We start from the raw sequence: 21120 nt of genomic DNA, 5'->3' as shown, positions 1-21120 counted from the left end.
ACCAGGAGCTGCTCAGAAAAGCGTTGAATTGCCTAAATGTTTCGTTTGTTTGTACATACACTTATCAGCCACGCGCAGCGAGGAAACTTTGCTTTGAGAGGCCCTCTCTGAGAAGCCACTCCACTCCAAGTCTGAAATCATTCAAATACTTTTTCCCGAGTGTAATGTCTCGTGCCACTGAGAGGAAACCATGTGGAACGCCAGGATATCTGGTCCGGACAGTCTGTCAGCTACAGCCAGAAAAACAAGAACGTGCGCGACGACTCACACTTCTAGCTTGGTTCGAACCCCGACTTGCTTTAAAATCTTTTCATACAGTAAACCTTCGTCTCGTAACGGATCGAGACCACAGATCTGGAAATAAGCCGGGGGCAGACCTTCATGAGAAGGATAGAGGAGCGGAGATGTTTTGGGATCGGTTGGGACGGCCTTGTACCAGTCTGGTGAAGAGGGTATAGGTTTCAGGCTTGTCAACCGGTAGCTAGCTAGTGGCTACTCACTATAAAAGGTCTCTATCATAGCCTTGGGAAGAATGGGTGCGTCTTTGTTTTGTTCCATTGATAGAAGTGACGACTTAAACCTAGGTCACTTTTCAAGTCAATAAATGATAAACTGCAGTGTCGCGAAGTGACTGAACTTTTCAGGATAGGCTTTGGGGTGAACAAGAGCAGGGATTACGAGTAATTGTCCCGTAATCGGTGTATCCTTCAAGTGCGGGTCATCGCGGACAAGATGAACGAGTACGGCTGCAAGGTTTGCGCCTGCTGAACTGCCTCCGACGATGAGTCCCTTCGAGAAATCGGCGGACAACAAATCAGGATTTGCGGCGAACTATCAGTTGCGAAATATGTGAATCCTCCAGAGCTACGAGTATCGTGACTAGGTTTATTCAACTTACATATTTAAAGGCCTTGAAACAATCGTCCGGGGCAGTCGGGAAAGGATGTTCAGGAGCCAGTCTGCAGTAGAGCTAGGTGACCTTTGGCAACTGTATCAGATTCTATAACACACCTGTATTCGTAATTGATAACTGCCAGTCGGTAGTCGACTGCGAGTCGCCTCAAGGTGTAATCGTCCCCATGGACGTCCCCAAATGCCCACCCTAATGGATCATCCACGCCTAAACTCGTTCGTGAGGAGTGAACGCACCTCCGCCATGGAACCAGAAAAGGACAGGGAATTTGCCATCTTCGCCAGTTTTGAGCGTTGGCACAATGCATCTAGCGAGGGTTTGGACACCGTCTTCCACATCGATTTGACGATCAGTAATCTTGTATTCCGATTCTAGAACAAAAATGAGTTCACGTGCGACAAGGACTGAGAATGAAATTAACCTGGCGGTAAAGTATCTCGAAGGGCAGCTTGGATTAGTGGTACGCGTGAACGAGAAGCTTCGCGGGCGGTCGCGATGTCTGTTCCAAGTAGGTTCAAGGCTGGTAGCTTTGCTATTGCCTCGGCAAATTCGGGGTCTACGATAGAGAGATGTGAGTATTCAGCCATGGAGGTACGAAGAGGCTTCCACACCGTGTGTGAGCCGGCAGATGACATACACATACATAACCAGTTATGTACTCCCACGTCTGGTGACAGCCTTTCACGCAACTGCCGAGTAAGCTTGGACTAGATAGGCCTCCACCTCAAAAGGCCGAAGAAGTCATCGCTACTTTTCATGAACCTAGCGCAGTTCGGAACATCCACATCTTCTTCCTCAGCGCTATCATCTTTCGGACCTAGGAAGACCCAGGGCCACAGGCTATCGAGTTGTACGTTGATGCGTGACCCAGTCTGCAATGGATTTTGAACCTCCTCATCGAAAAGGTACAGGAACCTTCTTTCAGTCATGGTAGTTGATGGATCATTCTAGTTCAAAGCCAAACCAAGAGCCGAACGGACAACCGTGGATCTGACGGTGTTCTTGGGTGGAACCGATGAGTTTTTGGACAACGCAAGGCAAGGGCTGTGATAATCCAAGGTGGTATAAAAGCTGCATGTATCATCAGTCCTAGAGTTCCAACGACCAACGATGTTCAAAGTTCTTTTGGTATACCTCCGGGCACTTCATGAAGGAACGACACTGATCAATCTTCTGTTTCAGGTTTTCTCCTTGATTGCTAGGGGTGTTTATGCCGGGCTCGCCCCTCAACCCTTGGCTTACAATGTAGCACCTCTAGCGGACATCGCAGGCATTCAGGGTTCCAATGCTGATTCTAGGATGTTTTACCAGAGAGCGGATGGTTCCATTTGGCAAACCTGTGTTTCTGGTCACTGGACGAATGGACGCACCACTTGTGACAACCGGATCGTTCCCGCCAACGAGGTGCTCTATGGCACTCCCCTTGCTGCCGTGGCTACACCTAATTTGACTGAAGTCTGTTCGTTTATATCTTTTATTGACCTCAAACTGATGTTTTCCCTCTCCGTTAGTGGCACTTGTTCTTCCTTTCCCCAACCTACACTCTCAGCGAATATATCTACCAACAAACCTCCATCTCGACAACAAACCCCAGCGGCGTCCGTGGCGGTACCAGCTGCACCGACTGCATCACCTCCGAGCAATTTGTAGTTGTTGGTCCTCGTAGCAGGGCTCTGTCGGCCTTGTACCAAGTTCAGAACGATGAACCCAAGCTCAGGGTTTGGTTTGTGAGTGCAGGACAACCCAACACGGTGATGGAAGCTGGCAAGCAGGGAAACCAGGTCTGGCAGCTTATTGGAATGCCCAACCCAGTACTGACATGATGATGCACGAACCTGTCTACTTATATCTTCATAAACCGTGATCAGTGGACAAACGTTTCCTTACCTGATCTTCGAGTAAATTAGTTTGAGTTTGACCGCGATACAGACCAGTTGTGAATTGTCGTTTTCGTCCGTCGAACGTGCATTAATTTATCAAGTCCGAAACACCTCGCAGGCACAGGTGTCACCCGGCCGATGGTGGTGAAGCTTCCGATTACCTCTTGCACATTTCACATCGGAGACAACTTTCTGCACCTAATCGCGGGTTGTCACATGTCACGCGTCACAACTCGCCACTTTTCACAGCGACACAAACACGACATCAGGAGCATGCAGCTTAGCATTAACTTGGCCATCCGGTCATCTTCTGCCGAGAAAAAGTCGGCTGAGTCAGATTATATCCAACTGGACCCGTCGAACAAGTAAACGATGATGTGAGTCCGTACGACTGAAGAAAGAAAAACGTTACTGTGACTGCAACCTGGGGAACCGTTTCCATGTGCCGGTAATCCGGAAAGTGTCTTTGACGCGGTCACATGCTAACCCAACATCAATCTCAACAAAGAACCACCAAGACGCCCAGCGTCGACCATGTCGGCGACTACAACAACGACGGAAATTCTCTTCAATTCACCTGCACTGCACTCTCTCAAACGCGACCAACTAGTCAAGCTATGCAAGATCCATTCCATCAAAGCGTCAGGGAAAAATGTTGAATTGATAGCGAGGTTGAAGGCGGTTGCAGAAACCTTGCCAAAAGATTCTGCACTGAGTATTGCTGCTAGGAGTGAGGAAAAGTTCGATGATGTTGATGAGGAAGGGGATCAGAAGATGGAGGTCGCAGAACTCGGAGGGTCTTCCTCACAAGGAACACTAGCTTCCCATCGTTCCGGCGAATTCGGAACAACCAGTTCCAAGGCATCCATGTCAACATCGACTTCCGTCAGTTCGTCTATCAAAGCTTTGGCCTCTTCACTAGGCCTCAAACGTAACTTTACAACGAAGTCGACGGCCTCCACTGTCTCGTCCACTTCCTCCCTTCCTCCATTACCTGTTTTCCCAAAACCTTACAATTATCCAGCCAACGATGATCTGTCCAAGTACGCCAAACCATATTCCGCCATTCCAGAATCATCGCCTTCCTCGTTGCCCAAACAGGACAATTTTCCACCCGATAATGTCCCCACCGCCGCGTCTCTTGTAAAGTTCGACTTCGCGAATAGGGCGGAACCAGAACCTCTTCCTGGACATACGCTAAGGCCAGGTGCCCCCGCTCCATCGGACGCAAGGCTCAGTCTTGGTCAGACGCCTGCTACCCCAGGTGGCAAACGGAAATCGGGTGCTACGACTACGATAAGGCTCATTTCGAACTCGACGGCTGGAGAAGATGGTTTCCCGTCCTCTTTTAAATCCATAGCAGGACCAGCTACACCCCAACTCAAACCTTTCAAGCCTAGTTTTGATTTGGTCCTGGGCAGTCCTAGCGTGCCGGGCCAGACCGAAAGGATCTATCCTGCACTACCTATGGGCGATATCCTCTATAATCGTCCTACTACGCCTACGCAAGAAGCAGAAGCGAAAGATGACCCATCACGATCGGTTCCAGGTGGTTTACCCGCCCTGTCTCCCTCTGCAAATGGGAATTCTAACGACCCCAGGTTCATTTTCGGCTCTCCAGACCCACGTAAACGCCCAAGTGTGACGAATGATGAATTTCGAACTACTGCTTCTAGTGTGCTCTACGAGGTCAACAAGAGGCTTCAGCGTGAGGGGATAGATACGATTGATGGCAATATCATGAACGCGTTTGAGCCCGGTGGCAAGTTGAATGAGGACGGCAGTCCGAGGGTGGTGAAACCTCTACCGAGACCGCGGGGTGCGGTAAAGGACAAGTTTGATAGGATGCATGAAAAGGAGTTCAAGAAGATGGAGGGTATTGGAGGGTTTATGAAACGCAAAGCTGCCGCTCCTACAATATCGACTGAGGTGGCGGTGGCGGGGAGGAAGCGCAAGTCGAGTGTTCTTGGGCCCGATCGTGGAGAAATACAGAATGCGGCAAATAAGAAATCTAAGGCTAGGGCGACAGTTCCGGGAGGATTCGGTGATGAGGAGGAAGATGAGGATGAGGATGAACGGGCTGGTGGGAAGAAACCTCGGGTGGAGTTTGCTGAGGAAGACGATGGCGTGAAAGCAAAAGCTCGAGAGGAAGAGCAAGAGAGATTAAGACGTGAACGAGAGGTGATAAGGAGAAAGTTGGCGATGAACAGAGAAAAGAGGAGGAGTAGTGGGAGGCCCAGTTTCAGGGCCTCCACCGGACCAAGGAGGAGCACGTTGCGGTTGCGTGAGTTTCTTGTTTCTGCCTTTTGGTTTTGTTCATGTTTCCGTTCCTGCTTGCGCGTTCTCTGATTCATCGGTCCTAATATTACAATTCGCAGAGAAAGTCCCACCTAAACCGGCACCTGCTAGTAAATCAAGATTCGGGTTTGGATTCGTTTCAAGGGCTGCGACGACGTTAGTCAGGGGGGTTTGGGGCGGAGGCTCCTCAAAGAACCACAAAGAAAAGGAAAAAGAGAAAGAGAAACCAAATTCACCTACGGAGGTAGCGGTATCCACCTCTACAACCTCTACGTCGACTCCTAACGGGATCACACCTAAACCCCATGCGAAACCTTCTGTTTCCGGTGCCAGCGGCTCTATGGGGCCACCACTGGTGCCCAATAAGACCGGTAATGGTCACCAACGGAAGCCTTCCTCTTCCTCTGCGTTGAATGCTCCAGGAACGGGGCCTGGAAGGCGAGTGGCATCTGGAACTGTGAGCTCGATTGGAATGTTGAGTACCACTTCCTCATCGCGTGCTAGTACCACAGCCATGTCGCGATCTCCGATCCCAGCCAACTTGCGGAATGGCAATGGAAGCGGCAGCAATAGCGACAGTGGAAGTAGTAGGAATAGCGTCGCTGATGCCAGCCTCCGGTCAGTGAGAGGGAGTATCAGTACCGTTCAAGCTGGAAGCTCCGCCTCCGCTTCTACACGGTCACGAACGTCTGCGAGCACGACGAATTTCTTGCCCACCACTTTTGGTTCGAGATTGCTGGCACCCACTGCTAGTTCCTTAGCTAAAGCTCAGGGATCCGTGAATAGGCTGAGGCAGGTGGGACCGGTTCCTCAGAATAAGCCGACTAGTCAGGGTGTGACATCACTTTCCTCGAAGGACCAAGGGAGAACGAAGATTTTCGATTCCATCACGAATACGAATACAAATAGTGAAGGTGTCATCGCATCGAAGCTCGCGGCGCTTCCTAGCACCCCGGGAAAGATATTTAGTAGGCCGTTGGTTGTTCCTCCTGGATCAGGGATACCGAGTCCTGTGCGTTCGGGCAGTATGACAACTACGACGACGGGTAGAGCAGTATCAGGGCCAACCAGACAAAAGTCGTTGATGGGACGCAAACCCCGTATTTCGCGGTCCAAAGTGATAGCACGGCTTGCTTCTCAGCGAGTTGCATCATCTAGCTCTGGTTCTTCCGTTAGTCCGACGTCGGGCACTGCCAACCCAGGCCAGTCTGCCACTACCACCGGTTCTGTCGCGAGATCCAGTCTTGGTCCTCGAATCGGTGGGGCGGGGCCAAGGAAGAGTGTTGGTGTCAGGCGGAGTCATGTTGGTGCTGGAGGTGGGATTGGAAGGAGGGAGGCGAGGGAGAGTGCAGTGATGATGAGTGCAAAGAAGAGGGTGAGACAGAGTGAGTATGCTAGGAGGAGGAGCCGCGTCAGTACGGCTGGTCAAAGGATGGAGGTGGATACGTGATTCTCGTTCCGTAAGTCATCAAATTAATTTTTTTACTCTTTACTTTATCATTTACTTGACGGGCTGGCTGCCCTTAAACGTGTATGTCGTTGAATCAGCCTGGGTTTGTTCGTCTCTTTTATTTTTTCCTCTTTGTTTTCTCTTACAACCTGTTCCCGATCTCGGTCTTCGCCCTCTTTTCCCAGTTTCCCCGTATTGGTCGTCGCATCGCAGTACTCAAATATGCTATCTATGCAGTGTATGTATAAGGTTCTAAGTAAATACCAAGTCATAGCCCGAATCCGAATAACCGTGAATGTACTTCAGTTAATGTCTGAGCAAGTGTTTTCAGATAGGGTTCACTTTTACGGTTCCCGTTAGCAGAGATTGTTCAAGTACGATCTTGCGATTCTTCGAAGAGGCCCAAGACAACTCCCCAAAGCCCTGAGACGTGGACCAAGGCCTTCAGTCCGCACTGTGGTGTATTCTGGGTCCGGCATGCAGAGATGGTGGTTGCAGCACTCCTTTGCGAGTGTTCGAGTATTGCTGTGATGGTACTGACTATAACTTATAATTTCGTCAGGTACTCAACTTTGCAGACAAGGCCCCGAGGTAACCGACGCGCCGCGGGTCGGCAGAACGTTTTAATTATTTCTAGTTCGTCGTACCACGGTGACATTCTATGCCGCACCCTGGAGTTCTTTTACTCAAACTCCCCCTTCTCGCAGGCACAACATGGGGAATAAACCTGGCAATGACTTCTCCCAATCCACCACCACCACCAAATGAACGGGTTGAGCGGGTGGGCGTTGAGAATAAATATCTTCCATGGTTCACGACATGGGTACCCGCGATTGGAAAGGTTAGCTTTAAAACTTTTCATCTCAGTGTGCTGGTATGTTTACGCGTATTATTCCTTTTTGATTCATTTACGATGACCACAGAAAACATTTTGGGTTCTGGCCCTCTGCGAAAGCGCCACGATTCTTGGAATTATCCAATCTCCTTCAAAGCCATTCATAACACCGATATCAGTGATTACTTCCTTCATGACAGTTGCAGGCGCTCTCATCCGTCGTTCATGCTACCACCATCTCTCGACACTCTTCACGTTTGATCTCGCAATCAGACCTGATCACCGCCTTGTCACTTCGGGTCCATACGCCTTAGTTCGACATCCAAGTTACGTTGGCGCAATACTCTCTGGAGTAGGTGCTGTGATGTTCACGCTGGGTTCGAGAGGATCTTGGTTCATGGAATGCTCCGGGATGGTTCCTATCTCACTCAAAAGTTCGTTCGGACCTGGCCTCGAAGAGAGTTACACGTTATTTCCTCAATCGAATCGATATTTCACATCGTTCTTCGTGCTAGGGACCCTGGTAGGAGTTATGGCCCTAATTATTCTTGTTCCGCGGATGACAAAAGAGGATGAAATGATGAAACAGAAGTTTGGAAAGGAGTGGGAGGAGTGGAGAGCGAGAGTGAGGTGGCGAATCGTACCAGGAATCTACTGAAGACCGCGTTCTACCAGCGGGACTTACTACTTGCCAAACGATGATTTAGGCAAGTATCCAGTTGTTGTCATAACGGCATTTGACTTTTCGTGCTTGCCATATATGCCTGGCTCAGCGCAACTTTCTCCATATGGGGGCGCTCTGTTGACTAACTATCTGCAGGACACTTCAAAATCATCTGTGACGTGTTGGAATCCGGGCAAGGATGAGACTTCTTGTCCAGTTCGAAGAGTCGGAAATGTTAGCGTCTAGTAATACTCTCAATCTATACGCCGCAGTCTACTAGAGACGAATGTGAATATAACGTTGAATCTTCCGCTGCAGTCGCAGAACTCTATCTCGTGTTCAAGTGCAGCCACGCCGTGTAAGCATTTTATGTATCTGGAGTATTTATCTGACGTCCGAGACGTTGAACGCGGAGAAGTAGCTGACAACTACGGCGTGGTTATAGGGTATGTGAACTTCTTGGCAGGACGCCCACGGCACCGGGAAGATATTGTATGGCGAGTAGAGAACCCAAGTTTCGTACTGGAGCTTCCCAGTGCTAATGCCATTCTATACAACTTCCATAACAGAAGGAAGGATTATTATTTGGGGATTTACGTTCACCCTAGACTTTGAAGGACCCGAAGTAGTATGCGGCGAAGGCACCCCGTGCTGTCGGCCCGCACTCGATCCACACTACATAGCTTAGACATAGAGCAACCCCAAACCAATGAGCGTTTGTTTTGAGATTATTATTTTCTTACTACCTGGAGTCCCGTGTGGAAAACGGGCCACCGTTTGCTTTTTTTTTGTAGATGAGTGACAATGCATACACGGTATGTGTTGAATGGGCTGACCGGGTAGTGTACATCAGCCGTATATTAACAGTTTCCGGAAAGGCCACACTCGACGTGAATGTAGGCACGTCTGTACAGTATGTCGGGTCCTGGGTCGGATCCATAGAAGGATTTAACCCTAATAATAATAATACACATTTGGTTTGAAGTTGTTTGGTCGAGGCAGTGGTTGCCACATGCCTAGGCCTGGGAGACGATCGTCATCTCACATTTCGAACCACCTGCAAGAGGTCCCACACGCTCATCCTCTTTCCTCTCTACCACCATCCTCCAATGCCCGCCAGACCTGCGCCGGGGAGCCAGGAGGGCTACAGCTCGTCTTCTCCACCGTCTATAGACCCTCATCAAAACGATCCATTCAATCTCCAGGCCCAGGCTCACGACGGCTACTATCGCAGAGATACCTATCCTCAAGAAACGAACCAAGATCAGTACTACGACCAGCACGCTCCTTACGACCCATATTGTTCGTAATTGCTCATATCCCAGTCTAACGCTTTTCATCGTTCAGCAAAATTGACTGTTTCGTCCTTATAGCTCCACATGACAATGATTCTCCCGAAGCTAACGTATATGGCCAACGATATGCGACTTCGTCAGAGTCGCTTCATCATCAGATTGGAGATTCAGCCTATACAGATTACAGTGGCCCCAGCAATGCTCGCGATTCCTATCCAGCCTGGTCCACTGAGCGGCAAATCCCACTTTCAAAGGAGGAAATTGAGGATATCTTTCTTGATCTCACGCAGAAATTTGGTTTCCAGAGGGACGCAATGCGGAATATGGTAAGTAGCGATCCAACTTTTTTTTTCTGCACGCGACCACACTTTGTTCGTTTTTCAACATGGGCGACTCTTTTTTTTGTTACTGTCCGTGCTTGCTTTGAAACTCATCCACTTCTCCGCCAGTTCGACTTTCTCATGCAGCTGCTCGACAGCAGGGCCTCTCGAATGTCCCCAAACCAAGCGTTACTGACTCTTCATGCCGACTATATCGGCGGTCAGAATTCAAACTATCGGAAATGGTATTTTGCGGCCCAGCTCGACTTAGACGATGCCATCGGTCAGGTACAGAACCCCGGTATTCATCGGCTAAAGTCGAAGCGAGGTGGTGCCAAACGGCCACCACATGAAAAATCTCTTGCAACGGCTATGGAGCGTTGGCGGCAGGCAATGAACAATATGTCGCAGTATGATCGCTTGCGTCAAATAGCCCTATATCTTCTTTGTTGGGGTGAAGCCGCGCAGGTTCGGTTTGTTCCCGAATGCTTGTGCTTCATCTTCAAGTGCGCCGACGATTATTACCGATCTCCTGAATGTCAGAACAGGGTAGAACCGGTGCCGGAGGGATTATACCTACGGGCAGTCATCAAGCCCTTGTATAGGTTCATTCGGGACCAAGGCTACGAGGTGCAGGATGGGAAGTTTGTGAGGCGGGAAAGAGATCACGCTGAGATCATTGGTTATGATGACGTCAATCAGCTCTTCTGGTATCCGGAGGGCATTGCGAGAATCACACTCAATGACAAAACGAGGCTGGTCGACCTCCCGCCCGCACAACGGTTCATGAAGTTCGACCGAATAGACTGGAACAGAGCCTTTTTCAAGACATATTACGAGAAACGGTCATTCGGTCACCTCCTCGTCAACTTCAACCGAATATGGGTTATTCATGTGTCAATGTATTGGTTCTACACGGCTTTCAACTCCCCCGCAGTCTATTCTTTCTCCAACACCCAGGCGCCTGCTCCTGCTATGACATGGAGTGCCACGGCGCTTGGGGGTGCTGTTGCATCTATAATCATGATTCTCGCCACCCTCACAGAATTCTCATACATCCCCACTACATGGAACAACACATCTCACCTAACCCGTCGACTTCTTTTCCTCCTTGTGACCCTAGGACTCACCTGCGCCCCTACCATCTACATTGCGATAGTCGTCGCTAACGGTACTGACGGCCAATTAGCGTTGATTCTGGGCATTGTCCAATTCTTTATCTCTGTTGTGGCTACTCTCCTGTTCGCCATCATGCCTTCCGGGAGAATGTTCGGCGACAGGGTGGCTGGCAAGTCCAGAAAGTATCTTGCCAGTCAAACATTTACGGCTTCATATCCGTCATTGGGAAAAGCGCCTCGTCTAGCTTCCATCATGCTTTGGGTACTAGTTTTCGGCTTCAAATTTACCGAATCCTACTTTTTCCTCACGTTATCATTCAAAGACCCAATTCAGGTAATGGTTGGGATGAAAATCCAGGGATGCAGGGACAAGTACTTCGGCAACGCTTTATGCACAAATCAAGCCGCGTTCACGTTGGCCATTATGTATATCATGGACCTCGTGCTTTTCTTCCTGGACACTTTCCTTTGGTACATTATTTGGAATACGGTCTTCAGTGTGGGAAGGAGCTTCGTTTTGGGGTTGAGTATCTGGACACCTTGGAAGGATATCTTCACGAGATTACCGAAGAGGATCTACTCCAAATTATTGGCCAGCCAGGACATTGAAGTCAAGTATAAGCCAAAGGTTGGTTTTCCGTTTTGCTCGATTGCCGTCCCGCCCTGCTTGACAAACGTTGCTCTAGGTTTTGGTCTCGCAAATTTGGAACGCCGTTATTATCTCAATGTACAGGGAGCACCTTCTGTCTATCGACCACGTACAGAAACTCCTCTATCATCAAGTGGACACTGGAGACGGTGGAAGACGCAGTTTACGTGCCCCGCCATTCTTCATCAGCCAACGGGATAAGACCTTCAAGGGCGAGTTCTTCCCAAAAGGAAGCGAGGCGGAACGGCGAATTTCGTTCTTTGCTCAGTCGTTGACGACCAATATGCCACCGCCTCTTCCAGTGGATGCCATGCCAACCTTTACGGTCTTGACTCCTCATTATAGCGAAAAAGTATGTCTGTCAACATCTAGTTTCTTACTTACATTAACCCATCGTTCTTCCAGATCTTATTGTCTTTGAGGGAGATCATTCGTGAAGAGGATAAGCACACCCGGGTCACGCTCTTGGAATATCTCAAGCAGCTACACCCTATCGAATGGGAGAATTTTGTGAAGGATACGAAAATCCTAGCGGAGGAATCTGCGATGTTCAATGGACCCAGCCCCTTTGGCGACGAGAAAGGTCAATCCAAAGCGGACGACTTACCCTTCTACTTCATCGGCTTCAAAAGTGCCGCCCCCGAGTTCACACTCCGCACACGCATTTGGGCTTCCCTTCGTGCTCAAACTCTCTATCGCACTGTCTCTGGTATGATGAACTACTCCAAGGCTATCAAGCTCCTATACCGTGTCGAAAACCCCGAGGTCGTACAGCTTTTTGGTGGTAACACTGACAAATTGGAACGAGAGTTGGAACGTATGTCCAGGAGGAAGTTCAAGTTTGTCGTTTCCATGCAGCGATACTCCAAGTTCAACAAGGAGGAGCATGAAAATGCCGAATTCTTGCTTCGTGCCTATCCAGATTTACAGATCGCGTATCTCGAAGAGGAACCGCCACGGAAGGAAGGTGGTGACCCCAGGATCTTCTCTGCGCTTATCGACGGCCACAGCGAGTTTGTTCCAGAAACGGGCAAACGGAGACCCAAGTTCAGGATTGAGCTCCCCGGTAACCCCATTCTGGGTGACGGAAAGTCGGATAACCAGAATCACGCCATCATTTTCTATCGCGGAGAATATCTGCAGCTCATTGACGCCAACCAGGACAACTATCTTGAAGAGTGTTTGAAGATTCGAAACGTTCTTGCTGAATTTGAGGAATTGGGTGTCTCTAGCCAAAGCCCTTACGCTCAGTGGGATAAGGAATTCAAGAGGGCACCCGTAGCCATCGTCGGTGCGAGAGAATACATCTTCTCGGAGAACATTGGTATCCTCGGTGACGTTGCTGCTGGCAAAGAACAGACGTTCGGTACCTTGTCTGCCAGGTCGTTGGCTTGGATTGGAGGGAAATTGCACTACGGACACCCGGATTTCTTGAACGCGTTATACATGACGACGCGTGGCGGCGTTTCGAAGGCTCAGAAAGGACTTCATCTCAACGAAGATATCTACGCCGGTATAAACGCCTTCGGACGAGGTGCCAGAATCAAGCACACGGAATACTACCAATGCGGAAAGGGACGAGACCTTGGATTCGGAACTATTCTCAACTTCCAGACGAAGCTGGGTACTGGTATGGGTGAACAGATGCTGAGTCGAGAATACTACTACCTTGGGACGCAGCTGCCTATCGACCGATTCCTCACGTTCTACTATGGTCATCCGGGCTTCCAGATTAACAACATGTTGATTATACTCTCCGTCCAGGTCTTTATTGTCACCAGTAAGTGAGATTGTTCAACATTGTCAAACTGAAACTGATCCCGGGATCTAGTGGTCTTCCTCGGTACTTTGAATTCTCAGGTGCCTGTTTGTAGATACACGGATAAAGGACAGTTTATTGGTGGACAGGCTGGTTGCTATAACCTTGTACCCGTCTTCCAGTGGATTGAACATTGCATAATCAGTATCTTCTTGGTGTTCATGATCGCTTTCTTACCTCTGTTCCTCCAAGGTAGGGTAATTCACATTGTTATTTTGTTGTCCTGATATTCACTTGATTTCACAGAGCTCATCGAACGTGGAAGCTGGAAAGCGCTCCTCCGTTTGGCCAAACAATTCGGGTCCATGTCCCCTGCCTTCGAAATCTTCTCTACCCAGATTTACACCCACTCCATACTCAGCAACTTGACTTTTGGCGGAGCTCGTTACATCGCCACAGGTCGTGGTTTCGCAACGAGTAGAATCTATTTCAATATTCTGTTCTCGCGGTTCGCCGGGCCTAGCATCTACCTTGGCATGCGCACCCTCCTTATGTTGTTGTATGTCACTTTGACGTTATGGACTCCTTGGATCACCTATTTCTGGGTGTCGATTATATCATTGTGCATTGCGCCTTTCCTGTTTAACCCTCATCAATTTGTCTTCTCCGATTTCATTATTGATTACAGGCAAGTTCTTATCAGTTCGTCCAACGCTTTCCTTACTGACGTTCTTCAATAGGGAGTTCTTGCGATGGATGAGCCGCGGTAACTCGCGTTCGCACACCAACTCATGGATAGGGTACTGCCGTTTATCAAGAACGATGATCACTGGTTACAAGAAAAAGAAGCTCGGACATCCGTCAGAAAAATTGTCTGGTGACGTGCCGCGTGCGCCTTGGAGGGCTGTCATTTTCTCCGAGGTTATCTTCCCCATTGCCATGGCGGTCCTTTTTGTTGTCGCGTACATGTTTGTCAAATCTTTCCCAGTTGACGGGAAGGTACAGAACACTCCTTTGGTCCGAATTGCGGTGATATCTCTGGGCCCTATCGTATGGAATGCCGCAGTCTTAATCGTCTTGTTCTTATTCTCTTTATTCCTTGGACCCATGCTGGATCCCGTCTTCCCTATGTTCGGATCAATCATGGCGTTCATTGCCCACGTACTCGCTGCTGTTGGTATGATTGGCTTCTTTGAATTCCTGGTATGTGGTCACATCATGTCTTTGAAAACACACTCATGGTGTTTTTAGTGGTTCCTTGAACTATGGGAAGTCTCGCATGCTGTTCTGGGCTTGATAACAGTCGTCGCAATTCAGAGGGCCATCCACAAAGTTTTGATTTCAGTATTCCTTTCACGTGAATTTAAGCACGATGAGACGAACAGGGCCTGGTGGAGTGGTCGCTGGTATGGCCGCGGTCTAGGAACTCATGCCATGTCTCAACCAGCGAGAGAGTTTGTCGTCAAGACTATCGAGCTGTCCTTGTGGAGTTCCGATCTCATTATCGGACATGTTTTACTATTCATGCTCACGCCCCCTACACTCATTCCCTACTTCGATCGATTCCACGCTACGATTTTGTGTAAGTCTTTTACTGATTGTTACGTTCCGTCGATGTTGATGACATTGTAGTCTGGTTGCGCCCATCGAAACAAATTCGCGCGCCCTTGTACTCGATCAAGCAAAAGCAACGGCGTCGGTGGATGGTCAGTTTATGTTACCCTTCTCTCTTGTCCTTCTGACCCGAATACTGTTGTCGTAGATAATAAAATATGGAGCTGTCTATGTTTGCGTCCTAGCCGCTTTCATTGCTTTAATCGCGATTCGTAAGTGTACTTCACGTTGACGGCCCCTTCGTTTCCGAATACTGACGAATGACATTCTCTTCAGCTGCCGTTTTCCGGACCACTCTACATATGAACTGTTCACTCTGCAGCAGTATCTAGTGAACAATCGTTTCTGTCACGACATACATCCTTTTAGATCTTTTCTCTCTATTACACACCTGTACGTATTCTAAGTTTGGTTCTTTCGCTGGTGCTGGTATATTGCGGACCATGTAGGGACGTCTTTACCTAACTCCTGCCGTGAAAAACTCGTAAAATATACGGACCTTTTCCTCGCTACTGTACGTATGACATGATACCAATATCATATTGATATCGCTCTATATGTGTGTAGGTCAGTCCTTTTGCGAAACCTGCAGCGGTGGTCAAGACAAAAAGGCAAGTGTACGTGACCTCTTTGATGTTTTTCAAGTGTAGTGACGGTACTTTAGACCTTCAGACTGCACGCGCAACTGGCAAGACACTCAAATTCAGTCAAGTCGAACCATCACCGGCACTCGTTAACTTTATACCCCGTACTGTCAAATAATCAGCGCCATTAGATGAGTTTAAACTCATTTCTGGCGGGGTGCCAGGGGAGGTGGGTTTACCACTGCCAGAAGACCTTGGAGACTTTGATCATTCATGGCAGTATACGCTTAGGCACCTCAATATTGCCTCAATTCATTTGTCAATCGTCCGAATAACCGATTCGTTCCCTACCGGAGGATTCTGAAAGCCGTTAATGCATACGTTAGAGTTCCAGATCCCCTGGTTCTGGTCATGGGTCAATCTCAACCTTATGCATTGGGCTAGAATTCAGGATGCCGATGGAAGCTTTGTCCCGACGCTAAAAAGGTTTTCATCGTCAAACTCATATTTCTGGTTCAATTAATCAGAGGTTGCGGATAGACTTCCAGCTACACATGCATAATCCCAGTTCTTTTCCCATGCAAAGCCCATGTCTTCGCTGAGCAAGCGGAAACAGATCGATTTCGACTTATTTCTCTCACAGCACAGACGTATCCACAAGGTACACCCGGTCCTCGTCGCTCAGTGTGATGTTAAAAATATGCTATAGGTGGTCTCCAGATTTATCATCTTATAAAAAGAAAGCCAAGAGATGGCTTCAACACGACGACCATGAAACTGTTCTCCGTTGCAACTGTCCTTGCGTCGATAGCCGCTACTACTGCGCGCACATTTACTGTAGGTGTCGAGACAATCGTTCAGCCAGTTCACGCTCAACTCGAACAAATTTTTTCAGGTCTTCAATGCGTGTCCATTCACCATCTGGTAAGTAACATGCGCCTCTCTTCCTAAAGGTCAATTAAATCTTTCAACTAGGCCAGCGGTAAGTGTGGAAATTCAGCTGGTTTTCCTCGGTGTTCACGACGTATCCTCTATCAGATGTTCACCGACTTGAACGTCGGTAGTGCAGTTCCAAATTTCGCCAATGGGTAAGCAACCTCTCGCCCTGTCCGCAGGTTTGGTTTTACCTTTCTTCTTCGTAGCTGGCAAGCGGCATCTTTCACCAGCGTCTCTTTCAGTGTTCCAGACAATTGGAGAGCAGGTCGAATTTGGGTATAAAACTACTTATTGATGTCAAAATCTGACTCTAATCATGGCACACAGGCTCGACGTGACTGTAACTTTTCTCAGAATCCTGGTCCTAACTCTTGTCTTGACGGTGGCTGCAACGGCGGGTTGGTCTGTGATTCACGCACAGGAACCGTAAGTTGGGAATGAAGATATGTGAATCATTTAATTTACCATTTTGCTTTAGGGTGTGCCCCCAGCGACCCTCGCAGAGTGGACGTTGTCCGCCGATCCCAACATTCCAGATAACTACGACCGTAAGGTTTTCGTTTTTCATTTCTGAATAAGACCTGAAATCACGACCCAGTGTCTCTTGTCGACGGCTACAACCTTCCTGCACGGATCTCAAACAACAAGGGTTGCCCTGTCGCACAGTGCAACGTCGATTTGGGTCCCAACTGTACGTGCACAGGTTTTCTCTTCGTCCTCCTGCGACCAACAACCACACTGTAGGCCCTGCTCCCCTTAAGGGACCTTTCGATTCAACTGGATTCCCAGTTGGCTGCAAATCGGCGTGTGTAGGTCTCGCATCGTTTTTTTGTAAAATGCTAGTGTAACTAGTTAATCGGATCTAGGTCGCGAATCTTGACGGGAACCCAGGTCAGAACAAAATCATCGAGTGTATAAGCTCTACTTACAGCCTGGACAGGTGACTCTGCTAACTGCTGTTCCGGAAGCCACAACACACCGCAAACCTGCCCGTCCTCCGGTAAATACCATTGATATGATCACTTGGAAAACTGTAGGACCTGACGAGTCTCATAGGTGTTCAATTTTACAGTTATTTCAGTAAGCCATTCCCACAGTCCGTCTTGCAGTTTACTGATTCGTGTCCTGCAGAGAGCAACTGCCCTACGGCATACGCCTATGCGTTCGACGATGCTACGGCGTTGTTTACGTGCCCTTCCAGCGCGAAGGCTGATTATACCCTTACCTTTTGCCCATGAAAGCGGAGCCAAAGGGCCTCGGAGGGTTTATTGAAATCGATTTAACAGAATAGTTGTTTACAATTTGTCGGGTTTCCTCTAGTTGTTGAATATAATTTCGTGTGTCACAGCCCTGCCGACCCAGAGTAGACGTAGAACCCTAAATAGGAAAGCAGAGCCAGCAGGAGGGCGCAACACTACCTGATCAGATGAAGACTTCTCTTCTCCTTCTAGCCACTCTACTGCTCAGAGAGAAAACTTGCAAAGAATGCCTTCATGAAGTATTTCAGCTAGAACAAGGATAATGTATTATCACCACCGCCTCTCGCAGTTTTCGACCCAATCGTACGGTCCATTTGGTCTGGCAAGCACAGGCAATACCGATTCGGGTCGCAAAACCCCACAAAACCATCAACATTCACCTAGCTCTCACGCGGGGTATATCATCGGCCAACCAATCCCATTCGTATCTGGCCAATTTGCTGGGAACACGGTTAGGGCAGAGCTGGTGGAGATCCAGAAGGCCGATCTTGGAAGAAAGTGTGTGCTATCCGTGAAATCCAGTCATTTCAGCAAATGAAGAACTTGTCTGTCACTTTTCACAGGTATGCACGAGTTGATAGGCGTCCTCTAGACCCGCCTCCAGTTGTAGCTCTGAGGCTGTTTCATGTCACTGAGTCTGATTCCGAGGAAAGGGAGTTGCCGAACGAGTGAGTAACAGTCGACTGTCAACTTACCCAAATTCATGGCTTTCTCGGCTTCCTTACAGGACCATTCAGGTTCTAGGTCTTGTCTGCACCGTTGATTTGTTTCCTGTTCCAGAATCAACAAGTTACGAGAACAGCTCACGTTCTCCAAGCCGCACAAGCTCCATTCCCCCACAGAGCACAACGAGAACCGTACTGAACCCTTCGCCCTCACGCTCTCCCGATTCATTTTATAACGCGTACTCCCCACAACAAGAAACAGGGCTCGGAGATAGCACCCACAGGCATTACATCAACAAACTTGCAGCAGATTACGGCGGACTTTACGCCATGCCAAACACAAACTCGGCTCTAAGCACCTCCGCTCAACCTACAAACCACATCTTCCCGTACTCTGTACAACTTTTGAACAGGCCACCTTATCCGCATGTTACCTGCCCTTCGTCGCCGGCCGCTTGTCCCGATCACCGGTCTCAATATGACCCGTCCGCTCAGCCTCAAGATCAGGAAAGTACCTCACCACAAACGGGACAACAACCACAACAAATTGTACACTATGTTGACGGAGTACCGATTGTTGAGGGCACACAAATGACACACGCGTTGGTGGGGGCGAAGTTTGTTCAGCCAACCCCTGTAGACTGGCACGGGCAGAAGAGGTTGATGTTTGTGTTTTCTGTGCGTTCATCTCTCTTTTATATCGTTCCCACCACAATTCCTCCAATTCGTCCCACGCTTACCGCGCTTTCCGTCCCTTCGCCCTTGCACACAGGATCTCGCGTCTGCCTTAGTCCTTCTCCGCCGTACATCAATATTTACACGTCGCGTTATCTTTACTGATGATGCCCTGCCTCTTCTTTGCGTAGGATTTGGCTGTGAAAATCGAAGGTCTTTTCATCAATCGATACAGAATCTTCGATATATTCTCGCGTGCTGCCGGCCACAGTGATTTGGTAGTCCAGGCTGAGTGTTATGGCGGACCATTTAGAGTTTATTCCACAAAAGAATTTCCTGGGTTGCAAGCAAGCACCGAGCTGACAAAAGTACGTATCCTTTACCTCGGATTTCCTTGATCAAATTTCTATACCTCGATATTCCTTATTTAATCGATCATTTTCCTTGTCATTTCTCTTCACTGACCGATGACTTGTAGTTGATAGCACGCTACGGCGTTCGACTGAATATCCGCGAAACGGAACGCAGACGAAGGAAAAAGAACGGTAGTCTCGTTTCGGGAACGGGGAAAGGGAAAAGAAAACGTTCTTCGGATGAAGAAGACGATGAAGAAGTAGATGGGGATGATGATTAGGTACAAATAGGCCCCGTATTGTGAGTGGCCGATTCCATGGATGAGAACATGACATCTATTGTCCTTGGCTTTTTTTGGTTTATTGTTTTGTAAGTTCTCAGTCGCTTTTGCTGTCATATGTTCTCCCTTGCTCGTTTCTTTATGCCCACCCCTTGCATCGATACCACTAGAACTTGCATCCGCGCAATCTTACTTTTTTGCATTCTCGCACTCATTGTATGATGGACTTGTACGTACTAATACCTAGGCCTGTAACTGACCTATCTATGCTTGTCATCGTCATATAGGACCGGTTACAGGTCTAACATTCCTGTCGTTTTCCCACTGAACAACGTTGTACATACACGACATTATCTTATCTTTTGACTTACTATGTTGATCACCCGAAGAGTTACTTTGATGTGCTAATATTTTGGCCGGCGTCCGCTGACGCCTCTGTCCGGCACGATTCTGTTAATGCTCGAAAACTGAACAGTTCTCTGTTGGTTGCATCCCACCGGATACCCAAATTACAAAAGCTCCTACGAACAATGGCCACAGCGAAGATTGCTACCTTGGTAATCCGAGTAAGTCCCAAGAGCTATTATTCCGTTTTCGCGCTGACTTACGAAAAGGCAATGAGAGACTCTAGCAAAACCCATTAGCTCCCAAATCAAGAACCAAGCAAAACAGTACGTCTACAAAAACCCAAGCTGATGTCGTGGTCTACGCGTTAATCAACGGCCCAACTGGTATTTCAGGCATGAGACGTTCCGCACGTTCTGTGTTGGACTAGCGCAGCGGATGCATCGGACAGAAGTAAAACTCCGTACAAACATTTTGGGTGAACCAGCGAAGCACATTAGACCATTATCTGAACAACGGTACGCCTCGCCTCATCTTCACCGATGGACTCTTTATTTGCTCAAATCTCGTCCCTTTTTGGGGAAAAGAGCTATAGAAAGCGGGGCAAATGCATTAGCAGAAGGGTTTCTTTTCACGGTCGCGGCAGTGCTCATTATCGGGGAATCATGGCGTTCTTCAAGAAACCAATCTAAACGACGTGATAACGTGGATGATAAACTGGAGGACCTGGATAATAGAGTTGCTGAGGTGGCAACGCAGTTTAATGGCTTGGTTTCCCAGATGGAAGAGCAATTGGAGGAGGAGAGACGGCGGTGAGTGGCCCATGAGATGTCCACTGTTATTTGCTCACTCACATTTCCTATGTCCTCCTTCAAATTAATAGAAACGACGAGCTTTCTCGAATTTTACAACGCATGGTGGAGATCGGCTTGCGAGGAGGTTGGGCAGAATTCGAGGAGACGCCTCTGCAAATACCACGCGTCAGTCTCGTAGCACCTGCGGTTACAGGTTCACAAGCTCCCCCCTCTGATGCGAAAGCATCTTCCGAAACTCGCATCGATACCCCACCAGATTCCAAATCTTCCTGAACCATATATATCTAATCTATCGAACACCCCAAGTTGGCACTAATGGTATCAACATATAACGACATCAATTGCGACTATAATGTACAATGCAGAACTAGAGATACTTAGAGAGATACTTAATATGTATGTGATCCAGAAA

At 48.5% G+C, this 21120-nt stretch overlaps 8 protein-coding genes across 12 annotated transcripts; 7 read left to right on the top strand and 1 right to left on the bottom strand.

Moving 5' to 3' along the window:
• Nucleotides 1-64: 64 nt before the first annotated feature.
• Nucleotides 65-1515, bottom strand: E1B28_006338 (uncharacterized protein; the record flags this gene model as incomplete). The annotated part of the gene is made up of 7 exons (XM_043150992.1): nt 1335-1515; nt 1012-1284; nt 899-959; nt 638-831; nt 501-580; nt 269-440; nt 65-209 (listed from the first exon to the last, which is right to left on the bottom strand). Exons 2-7 carry the CDS (start codon nt 1218-1220, stop codon nt 65-67), a joined length of 861 nt encoding a protein of 286 aa, XP_043012083.1. The 5' UTR covers nt 1221-1284; nt 1335-1515.
• Nucleotides 1516-1523: 8 nt separating this feature from the next.
• E1B28_006337 (uncharacterized protein) lies at nt 1524-2900 on the top strand. 2 transcript variants are annotated; one of them, XM_043150991.1, is made up of 5 exons: nt 1524-1763; nt 1819-2041; nt 2096-2368; nt 2425-2694; nt 2782-2900. In XM_043150991.1, exons 2-5 carry the CDS (start codon nt 2024-2026, stop codon nt 2818-2820), a joined length of 600 nt encoding a protein of 199 aa, XP_043012082.1. In that variant the 5' UTR covers nt 1524-1763; nt 1819-2023; the 3' UTR covers nt 2821-2900. The 2 variants fall into 2 exon arrangements, with proteins under 2 accessions (XP_043012082.1, XP_043012081.1); XM_043150990.1 differs by having other exon boundaries at nt 1819-2368; nt 2425-2900.
• Nucleotides 2901-3296: 396 nt separating this feature from the next.
• On the top strand, nt 3297-6843 carry E1B28_006336 (uncharacterized protein). Its single transcript, XM_043150989.1, has 3 exons — nt 3297-5077; nt 5172-5529; nt 5596-6843. Exons 1-3 carry the CDS (start codon nt 3328-3330, stop codon nt 6539-6541), a joined length of 3054 nt encoding a protein of 1017 aa, XP_043012080.1. The 5' UTR covers nt 3297-3327; the 3' UTR covers nt 6542-6843.
• A 91-nt stretch (nt 6844-6934) lies between these two features.
• Nucleotides 6935-8362, top strand: E1B28_006335 (uncharacterized protein). 2 transcript variants are annotated; one of them, XM_043150988.1, is made up of 4 exons: nt 6935-7029; nt 7104-7192; nt 7249-7382; nt 7465-8362. In XM_043150988.1, the coding sequence occupies exons 1-4, from the start codon at nt 7019-7021 to the stop codon at nt 8032-8034; spliced, it is 804 nt and encodes a 267-aa protein (XP_043012079.1). In that variant the 5' UTR covers nt 6935-7018; the 3' UTR covers nt 8035-8362. The 2 variants fall into 2 exon arrangements, with proteins under 2 accessions (XP_043012079.1, XP_043012078.1); XM_043150987.1 differs by having other exon boundaries at nt 7104-7382.
• A 787-nt stretch (nt 8363-9149) lies between these two features.
• Nucleotides 9150-15127, top strand: FKS1_1 (1,3-beta-D-glucan synthase; the record flags this gene model as incomplete). The annotated part of the gene is made up of 12 exons (XM_043150986.1): nt 9150-9342; nt 9414-9661; nt 9785-11401; nt 11460-11774; nt 11828-13202; nt 13254-13433; nt 13488-13873; nt 13926-14384; nt 14433-14763; nt 14814-14887; nt 14944-15007; nt 15072-15127. 12 exons carry the CDS (start codon nt 9150-9152, stop codon nt 15125-15127), a joined length of 5298 nt encoding a protein of 1765 aa, XP_043012077.1.
• A 1023-nt stretch (nt 15128-16150) lies between these two features.
• E1B28_006333 (uncharacterized protein) lies at nt 16151-17553 on the top strand (the record flags this gene model as incomplete). Its single annotated transcript, XM_043150985.1, has 12 exons — nt 16151-16216; nt 16275-16303; nt 16355-16361; nt 16418-16467; nt 16522-16591; nt 16643-16741; nt 16794-16863; nt 16914-17006; nt 17060-17146; nt 17247-17315; nt 17372-17395; nt 17447-17553. 12 exons carry the CDS (start codon nt 16151-16153, stop codon nt 17551-17553), a joined length of 771 nt encoding a protein of 256 aa, XP_043012076.1.
• Nucleotides 17554-17702: 149 nt separating this feature from the next.
• Nucleotides 17703-19934, top strand: E1B28_006332 (uncharacterized protein). 3 transcript variants are annotated; one of them, XM_043150983.1, is made up of 6 exons: nt 17756-18072; nt 18138-18242; nt 18302-18917; nt 19012-19042; nt 19106-19282; nt 19393-19790. In XM_043150983.1, exons 1-5 carry the CDS (start codon nt 17837-17839, stop codon nt 19186-19188), a joined length of 1071 nt encoding a protein of 356 aa, XP_043012074.1. In that variant the 5' UTR covers nt 17756-17836; the 3' UTR covers nt 19189-19282; nt 19393-19790. The 3 variants fall into 3 exon arrangements, with proteins under 3 accessions (XP_043012073.1, XP_043012075.1, XP_043012074.1); XM_043150982.1 differs by lacking the exon at nt 19012-19042 and having other exon boundaries at nt 17703-18072; nt 19393-19934; XM_043150984.1 differs by lacking the exon at nt 19012-19042 and having other exon boundaries at nt 17703-18242; nt 19393-19934.
• A 30-nt stretch (nt 19935-19964) lies between these two features.
• On the top strand, nt 19965-21045 carry E1B28_006331 (uncharacterized protein). Its single transcript, XM_043150981.1, has 5 exons — nt 19965-20114; nt 20173-20219; nt 20289-20411; nt 20481-20705; nt 20777-21045. The coding sequence occupies exons 1-5, from the start codon at nt 20079-20081 to the stop codon at nt 20979-20981; spliced, it is 636 nt and encodes a 211-aa protein (XP_043012072.1). The 5' UTR covers nt 19965-20078; the 3' UTR covers nt 20982-21045.
• Nucleotides 21046-21120: the final 75 nt, after the last annotated feature.

Source organism: Marasmius oreades, chromosome 3 (genome assembly GCF_018924745.1).
Source record: "Marasmius oreades isolate 03SP1 chromosome 3, whole genome shotgun sequence".
In the NCBI taxonomy this organism is placed as follows: Eukaryota; Fungi; Basidiomycota; class Agaricomycetes; order Agaricales; family Marasmiaceae; genus Marasmius; species Marasmius oreades.
This window is presented reverse-complemented; position numbering and strand designations above follow the sequence as displayed.

Coding starts and splice junctions, on each gene's coding strand:
- E1B28_006337 (XM_043150990.1), top strand. CDS start 2,024: ATGTTCAAAGTTCTTTTGGTATACCTCCGGGCACTTCATGAAGGAACG. Junction 2,369..2,424: donor CTACACCTAATTTGACTGAA/GTCTGTTCGTTT, acceptor CCTCTCCGTTAG/TGGCACTTGTTCTTCCTTTC.
- E1B28_006336 (XM_043150989.1), top strand. CDS start 3,328: ATGTCGGCGACTACAACAACGACGGAAATTCTCTTCAATTCACCTGCA. Junction 5,078..5,171: donor GAGGAGCACGTTGCGGTTGC/GTGAGTTTCTTG, acceptor TACAATTCGCAG/AGAAAGTCCCACCTAAACCG. Junction 5,530..5,595: donor CCAGGAACGGGGCCTGGAAG/GCGAGTGGCATC, acceptor ATCGCGTGCTAG/TACCACAGCCATGTCGCGAT.
- E1B28_006335 (XM_043150988.1), top strand. Junction 7,193..7,248: donor TTCTAGTTCGTCGTACCACG/GTGACATTCTAT, acceptor CCCTTCTCGCAG/GCACAACATGGGGAATAAAC. Junction 7,383..7,464: donor GGGTACCCGCGATTGGAAAG/GTTAGCTTTAAA, acceptor CGATGACCACAG/AAAACATTTTGGGTTCTGGC.
- E1B28_006332 (XM_043150982.1), top strand. CDS start 17,837: ATGTATTATCACCACCGCCTCTCGCAGTTTTCGACCCAATCGTACGGT. Junction 18,243..18,301: donor GAAAGGGAGTTGCCGAACGA/GTGAGTAACAGT, acceptor GCTTCCTTACAG/GACCATTCAGGTTCTAGGTC. Junction 19,283..19,392: donor CAAGCACCGAGCTGACAAAA/GTACGTATCCTT, acceptor GATGACTTGTAG/TTGATAGCACGCTACGGCGT.
- E1B28_006331 (XM_043150981.1), top strand. CDS start 20,079: ATGGCCACAGCGAAGATTGCTACCTTGGTAATCCGA. Junction 20,220..20,288: donor ATCAAGAACCAAGCAAAACA/GTACGTCTACAA, acceptor CTGGTATTTCAG/GCATGAGACGTTCCGCACGT. Junction 20,412..20,480: donor AGACCATTATCTGAACAACG/GTACGCCTCGCC, acceptor TTTGGGGAAAAG/AGCTATAGAAAGCGGGGCAA.